The sequence below is a fragment of the Oncorhynchus mykiss genome, chromosome 16 (assembly GCF_057628025.1).
Source record: "Oncorhynchus mykiss isolate SJ-2025 chromosome 16, ASM5762802v1, whole genome shotgun sequence".
Lineage (NCBI taxonomy): Eukaryota > Metazoa > Chordata > Actinopteri > Salmoniformes > Salmonidae > Oncorhynchus > Oncorhynchus mykiss.
This window is the reverse complement of record NC_143037.1, coordinates 41176498-41191104: the sequence shown is the minus strand read 5'-3', so window position 1 is coordinate 41191104 and position 14607 is coordinate 41176498. Positions and strand designations below refer to the sequence as shown.

The window sequence follows — 14607 nt, the reverse complement described above, 5'->3', positions numbered from 1 at the left end:
AGAAACTCCATCTCCCCGATAACGCGTGTATAAGCGATGTCATGGCGACGTTGGATAGCTAAGCTCATGCGCAGAAACACGTCACCGTCTAACGGTCTCGCGCCGAACTACGCATGTGTAGGCCGTCAAATCAACGGCACTTTTTTCCATACAAAAATTATGTGTCAGTTTATAACTTTCAGAGGTTGGAGTAATAAAATGCTCCACTACTTAAGGCATTGGCTCGAATCTAGGTTGTGTCTTTAGATTTTGAGAAAAGTAACAACTAAGGAATCATTTTTCACTTCTCAAACTCCAAACTAGTCCGCTTGGTTTGTTTCATAAGCGTTCCCGGAAGTCTCGTAATGTTGAGCCTCTGGGGTTAGAAACTCTGTGGTTTGTCCTTTGAGCGACTAGAAGGATTTGGATCTCATTTCGCGACATTTTGTTGTTGCAGCATAGGAGCACGGGCGCGCTGGGTATGTAACACAGTGAAATCCCGGGAGCCTGAACGCACATCGGAGTAGAAACGCTTTCTCACCGTAATTTAAATAATTGTGCACCTTGCTACGAACGAACATTACATCCAGCATCTACTGAAGTTGATAGAGTTCCCGAGCGTTTTCTTAAACAAGCTAGTACAGTAGTTAGCGAACTCACGTTAGTTGCATGAGTCTAGTTGACACCTTTAACCAACAAAAAGCAGAAGTCACAACTTGCAGTTTGAGGGTTGTTCTGCAGGAATGTCGCTGAAAGAAAGACCCACGTTTTATCGGCAGGAGGTGAACAAGACGATTTGGGAGGTACCAGAACGCTACCAGACGTTGTCTCCAGTCGGGTCCGGGGCCTACGGATCAGTTTGGTAATTTACACGGTTTTTGTCCAATGTTTGCGCAGAGCTAGCTATTCAGTTCTACGAGGCCTGCATAGACGCCAAAGTTAGCACGCCAGCTAGGTAGTTACATTCAGAATAGAACGCTGCGCGACCATGGGTCCTTTCTATTCTCGAACTGTGTCAGCGAGAGCGGGCGGGCATGCGAACTTGCCCCAACCAGTCTGTGTTCACACAATAGAATAACATTAGTCAGACGCACCATTCGTTTATGTTGCGGCATGACATGTTGCCATGTCCCCAGCCACGTTTACTAGCTAACTGTTACGTGCACGATTTAAATGTGTCCAGCTACTTTTATAGGTTGACATTGTAACGTTATCTGAATAGCAACATCCATTTGAAACGTATTCAAATATTGAAAATATGATGCAAATTGATAGCCACAAAGAGTTGGAAACTAACCGTTATTGTTGCCGTCTTAATTAACATCCCAATTGTTTTCTTTCTGATGTGTACCGAGTGTTTCTGTTCTGTTCTATTCTACTTCATCCAATTGGTTGGGAAATGCATTTAGACACAAAGTTTTCAGTTTTGTAGTGGATCTCGTTGTAGCTTAAGTGGCTAATTTACATCTATTGTTAAACCTCCACACAGTGATGCCACTTAATTCTGTATGAGATGGTGACTCATGTGCCCAGAATAGGTCAAACCAAACTACTTTAAGCGGGATATATCGTTAATTGATTTACTGTCTTGACTAGGTGCATATCGTACTCCAGATATCTGATAACTACGTTTCCGTTAATGGGCGTTGCAGGTTACCTTATACAAAACGCTGCATAGATGTCTCAACTATAACCTGGTCTTGGCAATGCTGTCTAAATTCTTGATTTTGGCAAAAGGGCATCTTAAAAATGTCCATTGCAGGTGGGTCTACAAAAACCAGAGGAAACTACGTAAGATATTAAATCAATGTTTTGTATCTAGTGAGAAATGCCTCTTGCGTGTGTGTAGTACATCATACAATGCAACCAAAAAAGATCTGTCATCTACTTATTCACGTGGCAGTGTGCATAGAAACGACTAGTTCCTGCAAAGATGTGGGAAATGCTAGATCTGCAGCAGCTAAAATGGGAGGCACCACCTCTAGCGATATGAAACATAACTACAAAAGATTTTAAATCTTTCTTTGGTTTTTGTAGAAGGACCTGCAACTGGACACTGACATTTTATAATATTCCCTTTTCCCCAAATCGAGAATGGAGATGGTATCACCAAGAGCAGGCTAGTTGAGACATCTATGCAGCGTTTTGTATAAGCTAACCTGTAACGCCAAGTCATTTAAACATAGTTTTCACATATCTGGCATACAATCTGTAGTTCTCTTGCTCCTTAGATATTGAGGAAAGGAGATGGTGTCTGTCTGTCTTGACTTTTCTTTTTAGATGAGAAAATGTTCTATTTAATCTTTATTTAACTAGGCAAGTCAGCTATGAACAAATTATTATTTACAAAAATGGCCTACCAAAAGGCCAATATAAATATAGGACAAAACACACAACACTACAAAAAGAGAGACCTAAGACAACAACATAACAAGGCAGCAGCACATGACGACACAGCATGGTAGCAACACAACATAACAACATGGTACAAACATTATTGGGCACAGACAACAGCACAAAGGACAAGATGGTAGAGACAACAATACATTGCACAAAGCAGCCCCAACTGTCAGTAAGCGTGTCCATGATTGGGTCTTTGAATGAAGAGACTGAGATAAAACTGTCCAGTTTGAGTGTTTGTTGCAGCTCATTCCAGTCGCTAGCTGCAGCGAATTGGAGAGGAGCGACCCAGGGATGTGTGTGCTTTGGGGACCTATAACAGAATGTGATTGGCAGAACGGGTGTTGTATGTGGAGGATGAGGGCTGCAGTAGATATCTCAGATAGGAGGGTGTGAGGCCTAAGAGGCTTTTCTAAATAAGCATCAACCAGTGGGTCTTGTGATGGGTGACAGATGACCAGTTTACAGTGGAGTATAGAGTGCAGTGATGTGTCCTATAAGGAGCATTGTCTCCATAAACTAGCATGGGTTGGATGGTCATCTGAATCAGGGTTAGTTTGGCAGCTGGGGTGAAAGAGGGGCGATTACGATAGAGGAAACCAAGTCTAGATTTAACTTTAGCCTGCAGTTTTGATATGTGCTGAGAGAAAGACAGTGTACCATCTAGCCATACTCCCAAGTACTTGTACGAGGTGACATCCTCAAGCTCTAAACCCTTAGAGGTAGTAATAACACCTGTGGGGAGAGGGGTATTCTTCTTACCAAACCACGTGACCTTTGTTTTGGAGGTGTTCAGAACAAGGTTAAGGGTAGAGAAAGCTTGTTGGACACTAAGAAAGCTTTGTTGTTTAACACAACATCTGGGGAGGGGCCAGCTGAGTATAAGACTGTATCATCTGCATAGAAATGGATGAGTGCTTCCTACTGCCTGAGCTATGTTGTTGATGTAAATTGAGAAGTGTGGGGCCTAGGACCGAGCCTTGGGGTACTCCCTTGGTGACGGGCAGTGGCTGAGACAGCAGATTTTCTGACATTATACATTACTCTTTGAGAGAGGTAGTTAGCAAACCAGGCCAAAGACCCCTCAGAGACGCCAATACTCCTTAGCCGGCCCACAAGAATGGAATGGTCTACCATATCAAAAGCTTTGGCCAAGTCAATAAAAATGGCAGCATAATATTGCTTAGAATAAAGGGCAATGGTGATGTGTGTGTGTGTCTCTAGACTTTTGACCTCTGTTTTGACATCTGTTTTAATATTTGAATTCCATTTTACTGAAGTGCCAGCCTGTTCTCAGATCTGTTTGTGCTTATGCCTACTCCGTTGTCAAACAAAGCATTGGCGTGACAATTCCATAAGGCGTTGGCAAGAGAGAACAAACAGTCTTGTGAAGTACTGGTAGGCATATGTTGTTTACTTGAAGAACAATTTACGTACTATGACTGAGATATGTGGTTGTCCCACCTAGCCATCTTAAGATGATTGCACTTACTGTAACTCGCTCTAGATACGAGTGTCTGCTAAATGACTCAAATGTAAATGACGACATGTCTGTGTTGAGGTTTATTTTACCTTGGTAGGGCCAGGTGAGCCCATGGCATTAGGTCTAATCTTCTAAATTACTGAACTAATGTTGGCCTAGTTTGTTTATTTTACACAAATAATGGTTCCTGTATTACTGCTGCTGCAGCATAATCCATCAAGGATAATTTATTCAAAAGTTTCCTTTACTTTTAAAATGGGCCTAGTAGTAACCAGTATTACCTCCCAGAACCTGCTATGGCATTAGTATCATCTGCTGGATTGTTGTTGTCTAAGTTAACATCTGGTTGTTGTTTCTGTTGTGCTCCCCACAGCAGGTTGCGGAGCACAACAGCAACACTGTGCTGCTGCTAGGCAGAAAGGATTAACTGTTGACGGTCGGATTAGTGCTGTTGGGTTAAAAAAAAAAAGTGCCCCGGATATCCGATCAAGGGACATTTTTATATTGCATAAAATTTTTGCTTCTGTTTATTCATAACAATTTCCTCCTGTTATGTGGGCACCATAGCTCGCATACATACAACTTTATCTAAATGTTTTGCTTGTTGCGGCACTGGGACTCCTGACCTCCTTGGCCACAAGCGTTTGTGCACCTCTGCTTTGTACTATTAAATGTGTACAGCAGCTGACTAGCTTGGGTGCCAGTCTGTTAATGCCCTCTTGCCAACTTCTTATGGAATTGTCAATGGCAGCTATGGAGTTGGCAAGAGAGCACATAAGAACGCACATATCCAATATAGCAGCTGACCACTCATGACTGGTTAGCAGAAATTTAAAGGAAGAGGAAGTGAGAGGTAGGCTTCCCTCCCCCAGTATGTCTTTCAGCCAGGGTGAATCTCTAAAGTCTTTGGGTCGTCCCTCTCCTCGCCTCCTCAAGCTGTCAGAGGAAGAAAGTAGAGCATTGGAGGAGAAGATCCAAGGTGATTGTCTCCGATGTATTCCTCACTTCCCTCTTGACTTTTTTGGAAAGCAGCGAGGAGAGATCGACGCCACAAGGAATCGAGGGAAAGACTACTGAGATCTCCCCCGGGGAGAGACGTTCGTCCCCCCAGCCTGTCAGCCATTTTAACGGAACGTCTGTGTTTTCTTTCTGGTAACGTATTAAGAAGGGGGCAAAGAGAAGGTACATCAGGACACTTGGAAACACCTATTGAGATATCCCCAGAGATGCTCCTTCTTCCCCAGCCTGTCAGCCAGACTCGCCATGGCCTGACAGCGCAGCTGTGTTTTAGATTGTGTCCCAAATGTCACCATAGTGCACTACTAACCATGGACCCTGCTGATTTCTTCTTTTGTTGTTGTTGCCATTCGGGATGCTGCCTTAGTCTGAGGGATGACATTTTCTGTTTAGCTCATGTCAGTTTTTCCTTCTTACATCACTTTATCTTGTTTCATGCAAACTCAGCCTTTTAGTGAGCCATTTTAAGTGTGTTTTTCCTGTGTCTTCTTGGAAAATGACAGCCTGGCTGCAACAACTTGTTTTAGGCTATAGCCTATATGTCTAAAGCAGGGCTGTTAAATAAATTCTGTTCCTGGAGGCCCGAAATCTCTCTGTTTGTTTTTACCTGGCAGTTAATTGCACTCACTTGATGTCCCAGGTCTGAATTAGTCCCTGATTGGAATGAGATGATGAAAAACAGAACTGTTTTGGCCCTCCAGGACTGGAATTAAATAACCCTGGTCTAATGCCTACAGGAGAAGAGGAGTTATGTTTTGTCACATGCTACTGATCGGTAATTTCAAATATAGCATCAGTAAGGATTGTATTTATTTTCAGATGCAACATTTTGGGAGTGATGAATAGTATCTTATCCTATTGTTGTTGCAGTAACTTAAACCCCTATCACGTCTCCTCCAGCTCGTCGTATGATGAGAAGACCGGTCTGAAGATCGCAGTGAAGAAACTCTCCCGGCCATTCCAGTCCATTATCCATGCCAAGAGGACCTACAGAGAGCTACGTCTGCTCAAGCACATGAAACATGAGAACGTGAGTTTCATCTCTCTTAACTTCTTGTGGGACGGTAGCGTCCCACCTGGCCAACATCCGGTGAAATTGCAGAGCGTGAAATTCAAACTACAGAATTATAAATATTTTACTTTCATAAAATCATAAGTGTAATACATCAAAATAAAGCTTAACTTCTTGTTAATCCAGCCGCTGTGTCAGATTTCAAAAAGGCTTTACGGGAAAGCACACCATGCGATTATCTTAGGATAGCGCCCCGCATTCAAAAGCATGAAAAACATATTTCAACCAGGCAGGTGCGCCACGAAAGTCAGAAACGGCGATATAATAAATGCCTTACCTTTGATCTTCTTTTGTTGGCACTCCAAAAGGTTCCAGATACATCACAAATGGTCCTTTTGGTCGATAATGTCCTTTATATCCATAAAAACTCAGTTTAGCTGGTGCGCTTCAGTCAATAATCTACCCAGTTTCCCTCCATCAAAATGCATACAAAATTAATCCCAAACGTTACTAATACGTTTTTTCCAAACAAGTCAAACAACGTTTATAATCAAACCTTAGGTACCCTAATACGTAAATAAATTATAACATTTAAGACGGAGAATCGTTATTGTCTTTACCGGAGAAAAATACCAAAGAACGCGCTCTCTTCCACGTGCTTAGAAACACTAGAGCCAAAATGGGAGCCACCTAGAAAAACTAACATTTCTGGCTAATTTTTCCAAAAACCAGCTCTTTCTAAAGACTGACATCTAGTGGAAGCCCTAGGAACTGCAATCTGGGAGAATTTCACATTATAAAAAAAGTGACACCCATTGAAAACAGTGGTAGGCTGAATTTTTTTTTGCGGGGGGTATGGTTTGTCCTCAGGGTTTCGCCTGCCATATCAGTTCTGTTATACGCACAGACATAATTTTAACAGTTTTAGAAACTTTTGTGTTTTCTATCCAAATCTACCAATTATATGCATATCCTAGTTTCTGGGCCGGAGTAACAGGCAGTTTACTTTGGGCGCGCTTTTCATCTGGACGGGAAAATACTTAAAATACTACCAAGAGGTTAAAAGCTACAGAACTGTTTTGTGTTGCTGCTACGATAAGTCTAGGAATATGTTGGTTAAAGTATTCCTCTGCTCTAGTTCCACTTCCCTCTCTTTGTCTTTGCTCCTCTCTCTGGAGCTCAGTCCTCTCTCTCTCTTAAAAGCAGCAGAAGTATGTTGGCTATATTAATCATAGTATGCAACTGTGCTGCTGACTGAGATCTCAACTGTAGGAATTTGTTGGCTGAAGTATTCCGCTGCTCTAGTTCCAAGTATTCCAATGCTCTATTCTGCTGAAACCAATTCATTGTGGAGTCATGAAATAATTTGGGAGAGCTGATACAATCCTCCTTACTTGTTGCGTTGGCCTCTGTGTTTCAGGTGATCGGCCTTCTAGATGTCTTCACACCTGCTACTAGTCTGGAGGAGTTCAATGACGTGTGAGTTGAATTGAAACTCTTAAGGCCTACCGATTTCTTTTATCTACTGTATGTTCCTTTATTATCCCTTCATAACCTTAATTCACTCAGCCAATGCCTATTGACAGAGGATCAGTGCCTCACTTGAAACACAATGAGTACACAAAGTGCCTTTCTTTTCCCAGCAAAAGAGACTAAACAAAGCCTGCTCTGCCTAGGAAACACCAGGGGTACCTGTGGTACTATTTTCAGTAGTACTACCACATCTCCCTTCCCAACCTTGGAAATAGTTACTCACTGGGTGCCTTGGCTTCAGGCATTTACTGTTTGTTGATGTTGAAAGTCAGTGAGAAGAGGAAGTGGACAGATTGTTCAGTGAGTCAGTGCTGGCCGACTGCCTCATGTTTGTGTACTATGTGTGTGTACTGTGTGTGGGTGCCTGGCTGAGTGAGTGTCACACACAAGCCTAGACCTGTTGTTGCCTCTGCTGAAGGAAAATGTGCAGGAAAGGCCTCTCGTTCCTACACTTCCTACTATTTACCACGCTTGGCTCGACAATGAGAGCAATGGAGTTGGGAAGAACACAAATTGATCTGGGCCAGGCTAGCTCTCTGGCAGCTCCACCATCAGAAGAGGCAACTGAAGTGTGCTCTCAGTCGCCCCACTGTCCCAGATAGATTAACAACCCGGTTCCACAGAGAGGGGAGAGAGAAAGAACAAGAGATGTTAAACAATGGCAGGGTTGCAGTGGAAGAAGTTCCTCTTACACAGAATAATAAATATTAGGGCTGTCCCGACTTTAAAAAAAATGAATAAAAAAAATACAGTTATTGGTCGACCGATAGTGGTCTGTTCTTTAGACTAATTGATTGGTCAAAATGTTAAAACATGTTTCCATGTATGCATATAATTTTACTATCACACAATGTGTTTTAATATAATCAACTATACATGCATTTTGATGCTTTAAGGGCACTATTTGATGAAATAAGACACAAATGACTCAAGGGAGCCAGAGATGGAGAAAAAATCCTTAACCTGTTTCATTTAATTGATGATGACCACGATTTTGAGATTCAAAGATGTTAATCAAAATTCTATTCAAATCTAAATGAAAATGATACAAACCTTAAATAACTGCCATTGACAACTATGTAAAAATAGCCTGTAAAGCCTACAAATAAAAACAAAGCAGCCTTCAGGTAGAAAATATCCTGATTTAAAAATATATATATATTTAAATCCTATAACCCACTTTGGGTGTGCATGGCTTGTCTGCAACTAACTTGGAACATTGTATCAATTGTCAACTTGGGTCCAACTGGAAGCTCACACTAGCAACATTGTATAAAATATTCTGAACCCTTAGTTTCCTATGCCAGTGAGCTCAGGACAGAGACAGCTGTAGGCTATTTGTGCAAGGGGTAAGAAGTAATCAGGTGTTTTATGATGTTTGCAGTGGATCAGAGCAATACATTTTTCCCTTTCACGCTGAGGGGTTTTCAAAAGGGAGAGAGCTGGAAAGAATTTTCAAATACATTGAGGAACTATTGTCATTAACAATGGATGTAAAAACAGACTTTATTTGTTTGCTGTTAAGGATCTGCCATGCTGATCCTCAACATGGGGGCCTCTCGGGTGCATGCTCAGTCCCCTCCTGTACTCCTTGTTCACTCGTGACTGCACGGTCAGGCAAGACTCCCAACACCATCATTAAGTTTGGCGATGACAACAGTGGTAGGCCTGATCACCAATGACGGTGTGACAGCCTGTAGGGGGGAGGTCAGAGACCTGACCGTGTGGTGCAAAGACAACAACCTCTCCCTCACCGTGATCAAGACAAATGATTGTGGATGACAGGAAAAGGAGGACCGAGCATGCCCCCATTCTGTAGTGGAGCAGGTTGAGAGCTTCAAGTTCCTTGGTGTCCACATCACCAACAATCTAACATGGTCCAAGCACACCAAGACAGTCATGAAGAGGGCACGGCAAAACCTATTCCCCCTCAGGAGACTGAAAAGATTTGGCATGGGTACTCAGATCCTCAAAAAGTTCTACAGCTGCACCATCGAGAGCATCCTGATGGGTTGCATCACTGCCTGGTATGGCAACTGCTCGGCCTCCGACTGCAAGGCACTACAGAGGGTGGTGCGTACGGCCCAGTACATCACCAGGGCCAAGCTTTCTGCCATCCAAGACCTCTATACCAGGCGGTGTTAGAGGAAGGCCCTAAAAGTTGTCAAATATTCCAGCCACTCTAGTCATAGACCGTCCTCTCTGCTACCGCACGGCGAGTGGTACTGGAGCGCCAAGTCTAGGTTCAAGAGACTTCTAAACAGCTTCTACCTCCCCCAAGCCATAAAACCCCTCAACATCTAATCAAATGGCTACCCATACTATTTGAAAAATTCCCCATCTGTCTACACACAACACCCCATAATGACAAAGCAAAAATAAGGTTTTTAGAAATTGTTGCAAATGTGCTTTAAAAATATACACCTTATTTGCATAAGTATTCAGACTCTTTGCTATGAGACTCAATTGCGCTCAGGTGCATCCTGTTTCCATTGATCATTCTTGAAAAGTTTCTACAAATTGATTGGAGTCCACCGGTGGTAAATAATTTTTTGGGGACATGATTTGGAAAGGCACACACCGGTCTATACAAGGTCCCACAGTTGACAGTGCACGTCAGAGCAAAAACCAAGCCATGAGGTCGAAGGAATTGTCCATAGAGGTCCGAAACATGATTGTGTCGAGGCACAGATCTGGGTAAGGGTACCACATTTTTTTTGCAGCATTGAAGGTCCCCAAGAACATACTGGCCTCCATTCTTAAATGGAAGAAGTTTGGAACTACCAAGACTCTTCCTAGAGCTGGCCGCCCGGCAAAACTGAGGAATCCGGGGAGAAGGGTCAGGGTGGTGACCAAGAACCCGATAGTCACTCTGACAGACCTCCAGAGTTCCTCTGTGGAGATGTTTGTCCTTCTGGAAGGTTCTCCCATCTCTGCAGGACTCCACCAGTCAGGCCAGATGGAAGCTACTCCTCAGTTAAAGGCACATGACAGCCAGCTTGGGGTTTGCCAAAAGGCACCGAAAGGTCTTTCAGGCCATGAGAAACCAGATTCTCTGATCTGATCAAACCAAGATTGAACTCTTTGGCTTGAAAGCAAAGTGTCACATCTGGAGGAAACGTGGCCCCATCCATACGGTGAAGCGTGGTGGTTGCAACAACATGCTGTGGGGATGTTTTTTAGCAGCAGTGTCTGGGAGACTAGTCAGGATTGAGGGAAAGATGAATATAGCAAAGTACAGAGAGAGCCTTGATAAAAACCTGCTCAGGACCTCAGACTGGGGCGGAGGTTCAGCTTCCAATAGGACAACAACCCTAAGCACACAGCCAAGACAACACAGGAGTGGATTAGGGACAAACCTCTGAATGTCCTTGAGTGGCCCAGCCAGAGCCCGGACTTGAACCCGATCGAACGTCTCTGGAGAGACCTGAAAATAGCTGTGCAGCAACGCTCCCCATCCAAACTGACAGAACTAGAGGATCTGTAAAGAAGGGGAGAAACTCCACAAATACAGGTGTGCCAAGCTTGTAGCGTCATACCCAAGAAGACGCAAGGCTATAATGGTTGCCAAAGGTGCTTCAACAAAGTACTGAGTAGAGGGTCTGAATACTTATGTAAATGTGATCTTACTTTTTTAATAAACTTTTTATCAATCCATTTTAGAATAAGGCTGTAATGTAACATAATATGAAAAAAGTTGAGGGGTCTCAATACTTTGAATTCCCTGCATATATTTGATATTGCTTGACTAAAAACAATCTGCCAGTCGCCTAATCAGGATCTTGGCTATTTTCTTCTCATGCATATCTGTGTACACAGCACACATGCCTGCAGGACAGAGGAGCACAGGGAGGGGTTTTCTAACTGCTGTTCATAAAAAAACCCAGTATGCAGGTACTGTAGCTGTAATTTCCCCTACCCCAGCTCCAAAAATGTGACTCAAAGGACTGTTCATAGCTCCTCTTTTACCCCTAGATAGATAGATGGAGGGAGAGCAGGGGAGGGGGGAAGATACAGTGGGGAAAGTTCCATGGATTAACAGGGATGAAAGCTCACTATTTATATACCTAATTTTCCAGGCCTCAACATGAACCCTTCAGCTGGAGCCCCCCCCCCCCTTCCCTCTCCCTGTTTGTGCCTTTGATCTCAGTCATGTTGAAGTAGCTTGGTCTCCGATCAGTCTATATAGGAGGAGGGCACTAAGGAAAAGTCCAGTTTAACCAGGGAGTTATTTTAAGATGTTCCTCCTGTGTGGGAACAGTGCAGCATTCATCTATCAGTGGAACAGCAAACTAGCAAGACCAGAGTGAAGCCTCCGTGCTCCTCGTATGTTTTGGCTCAGATTTTTTTCCCTCCAGAAGTGCTTACCACTATTTGGAGCTGTTTAAACGACTATGGGATTAGATTTGAATTACAAAAATAAGTGGACTTAATGGACGTGTGTGTTTAATGACATTATTTGTGGATGGCTCGCCCAGCTGGGGCTTCCAGAGGAAAGGAGTGTGTGTGGGGAAGGGGGCGAGGAGATGGAACAGCTACTCAACCAGTATCAGCTGACTCCTAGGAGACATATGGGAGAACATTGACATGGTGGTAAATCCCTTGATGTATAGACCACAAGACAAAAACTGATGGGGTTGGCTTAACTTGTAAGCTGTATTTCGTCTGCAAATGTTTATTGAAAACAAGTTGTTCCCAATAAGCACATCTCTCAAATACATTGTTACAGTTGAAGAGAAGTAGCAGGAGTGCTTCAGGCATTCCACAACAACTAAAGTTGCTCTTAGAGGGGAATTGTAATTGAAACGGAAAAATTATAACCACAAATGGGTGGCCATAAGGCACTCGTTGGTTTCAAAGTTAAAATGCCTTTAATGTCAGACCTGATGAAAGGCGTAAGCCGATGCACGTTGGTGTATTTCAATGTCTTAGCCCATACATGAATGGTTTTTAAACTTTCAAACCCACTGGACTTTTGTGGTTATTTTTCCTTTTGCTTTTCAGCATTGCTACAGTTGTTGGTTCGCTAGCTAGCTACTTTTGGCCATATTAGCATTGATGTGACGTGTCAAAACGAGATGGTATCCAGAACAACATACAACTGGCTGAAATATGTAAATATGGAACCGTGAGAAACAGATGCATGTCGTATACAGTGGAGTAGTTTTGTTTGAGCTCCTGTCTGGTTCTGATTGGCAGGTACCTGGTGACCCACCTGATGGGGGCAGACCTCAACAACATAGTCAAGTGTCAGAAACTCACAGACGATCACGTGCAGTTCCTCATATACCAGATCCTCCGGGGATTAAAGGTGAAACGCACAGACACATACAGGCAGACAGATCCTCTGGGGGTTAAAGGTGAAACCGCACACTTCAACTTTTTTTTAATCATGCTTCAAGTAACTCAAAATAACTGAAAGTAACTGCCATTCACAGTATTGTGTACATCCCAGTGTTGTGTACATTCCCAGCAGACAAACGTATAGAATTTAAGTCATAATTATGTCATTTAAACCAGTTGCTGGTCATACCAATGTCATTTTACCCAGTTTCGCCTGTTGTGATGTACCTCGGAACCACAGACCTCTCAGTTTAAACTTGTGGTTTGTGTCTCCTAATTATTGATGTAATCTAATGCCTTTGCTCTTCTTTCCCTCTCTCTGTCTCCTCAGTATATCCACTCAGCAGATATCATTCACAGAGTAAGTCTCCTCCCTTTTTAATTCAGTCCGCTCTGCTATGATTGAGCCCACAATGAAAAAGTCCTTCTCTGTGACTGACGCTGTGTCTTGTTAATTAATATAATATTATGAAATATATGCCATTTAGTTGACTCTTGTATCCAAAGAAACTTAGTCATACGTGCATACATTTTACGTACAGGTGGTCCCGGGAATCGAACCCACTATCCTGCCGTTGCAAGGGCCGTGGTTTACATTAGCGCATGTCCGGGGCAAGTAAAAAGATATATAGTTGGACAAGTAGAATATATAGTTGGACAAGTAGAATATATAGTTGGACAAGTAGAATATATAGTTGGACAAGTAGAATAAGGATTGAAGTAAATAGAAATACAATCACAATATCAAACAATTAATCCGATCAGATTTTTATTAGTGTCCCCCGCATGCGATGTACTGTTCTCAATCTCTGCAGAGCGCATCGGAGTATTGACACGCGCCGCTTTGGCTGGTGCAAAATATATTGTAATAATGCTGTTCTGTAGTCCTATATAATTGTTTTAAAAGTTTTTTTATTTTTTTATTACCTAAGCTGTTTATTTATCGCACGCACGCACACACAGCCCAGTTGAAGCGGAATATCAACTATTGGGCATCGAGCGTGCGACTCCTCATACAGCTTTGATTGCTGCGTGTAAAAAACATGTTATAATAAGCCCAGTCACCGCGCAAACATTCCTAAGGAAAAGGCCACAGTCACGGTTTTGATGGCAATTATTGAAAAGAGCGGGATTCCAGCTTTCCAGTGCTGTACAATTTATTTCTCAACTGCATAATTGGCAGCGTTTTAGTCTGTCTGGTATGACGATTTAAAACAAAAATAGTTATGCGTGAAACTCGTCCATTCGATTGCGTAAACGGTAGGCCCATATTCACTGTAAAATTCACACAATTAAACTGACTTTATAAAAACACAAGCGACTAGATGATATTTTAAAGACTGATCTAGCTAATGATTAGCCAACAATGCAGATGAGCAACCACATTCTGCAACCATGTTTTTTAGATTCATTTGGGATCCCCTCGCTTCAGCCATGTAGCCACTGCTGCGTCAGGCGATAATGCTTATTGCTAAAATAGCACACCAGCCTGATAATATGGACGATGTATCAATATGTTTTTGAGCTAATTTCTGTAGGGGAATATTACATTTGAAACTGTTTTGTATGTTAATTAGGCTGTATGTCATCAACAAGGGGGAGGATTTTATTTTAGTTTTCCTAACAATCAGTGAAAATATAAGACTTGATGGTTGGTTATAATATAAGGTTCTTGCCTACTGCAAATGAAACATGAAATCACCCGAGATTGAAATTCCGCGTGCATAACTCGCTTTCCTGTGATCTTGGCCCGGGCCAGTAGTTTTGACTTGGTACTCCCCCGGTGTGCCACTGGCAAATGTACCTGAATGTCAAGCCCTGCTGTCAATAGATCTCTTCT

The 14607-nt window shown here is 42.7% G+C and overlaps 1 protein-coding gene across 2 annotated transcripts in view; it reads left to right on the top strand.

The window, feature by feature from the left end:
* The first annotated feature begins 14 nt into the window (after positions 1-14).
* Positions 15-14607, top strand: part of mapk14a (mitogen-activated protein kinase 14a) — a 35205-nt gene continuing 20612 nt past the window's right edge. The window contains exons 1-5 of one of the 2 annotated variants that reach the window (XM_021565755.3): positions 15-841; positions 5780-5909; positions 7312-7370; positions 12624-12735; positions 13099-13128. In XM_021565755.3, coding sequence (XP_021421430.1) covers positions 723-841; positions 5780-5909; positions 7312-7370; positions 12624-12735; positions 13099-13128 — 450 coding nt within the window. In that variant the 5' untranslated portion in view covers positions 15-722. The remainder of the gene's footprint in view (positions 842-5779; positions 5910-7311; positions 7371-12623; positions 12736-13098; positions 13129-14607) is intronic. The other variant, XM_021565756.3, reaches the window with a different exon arrangement.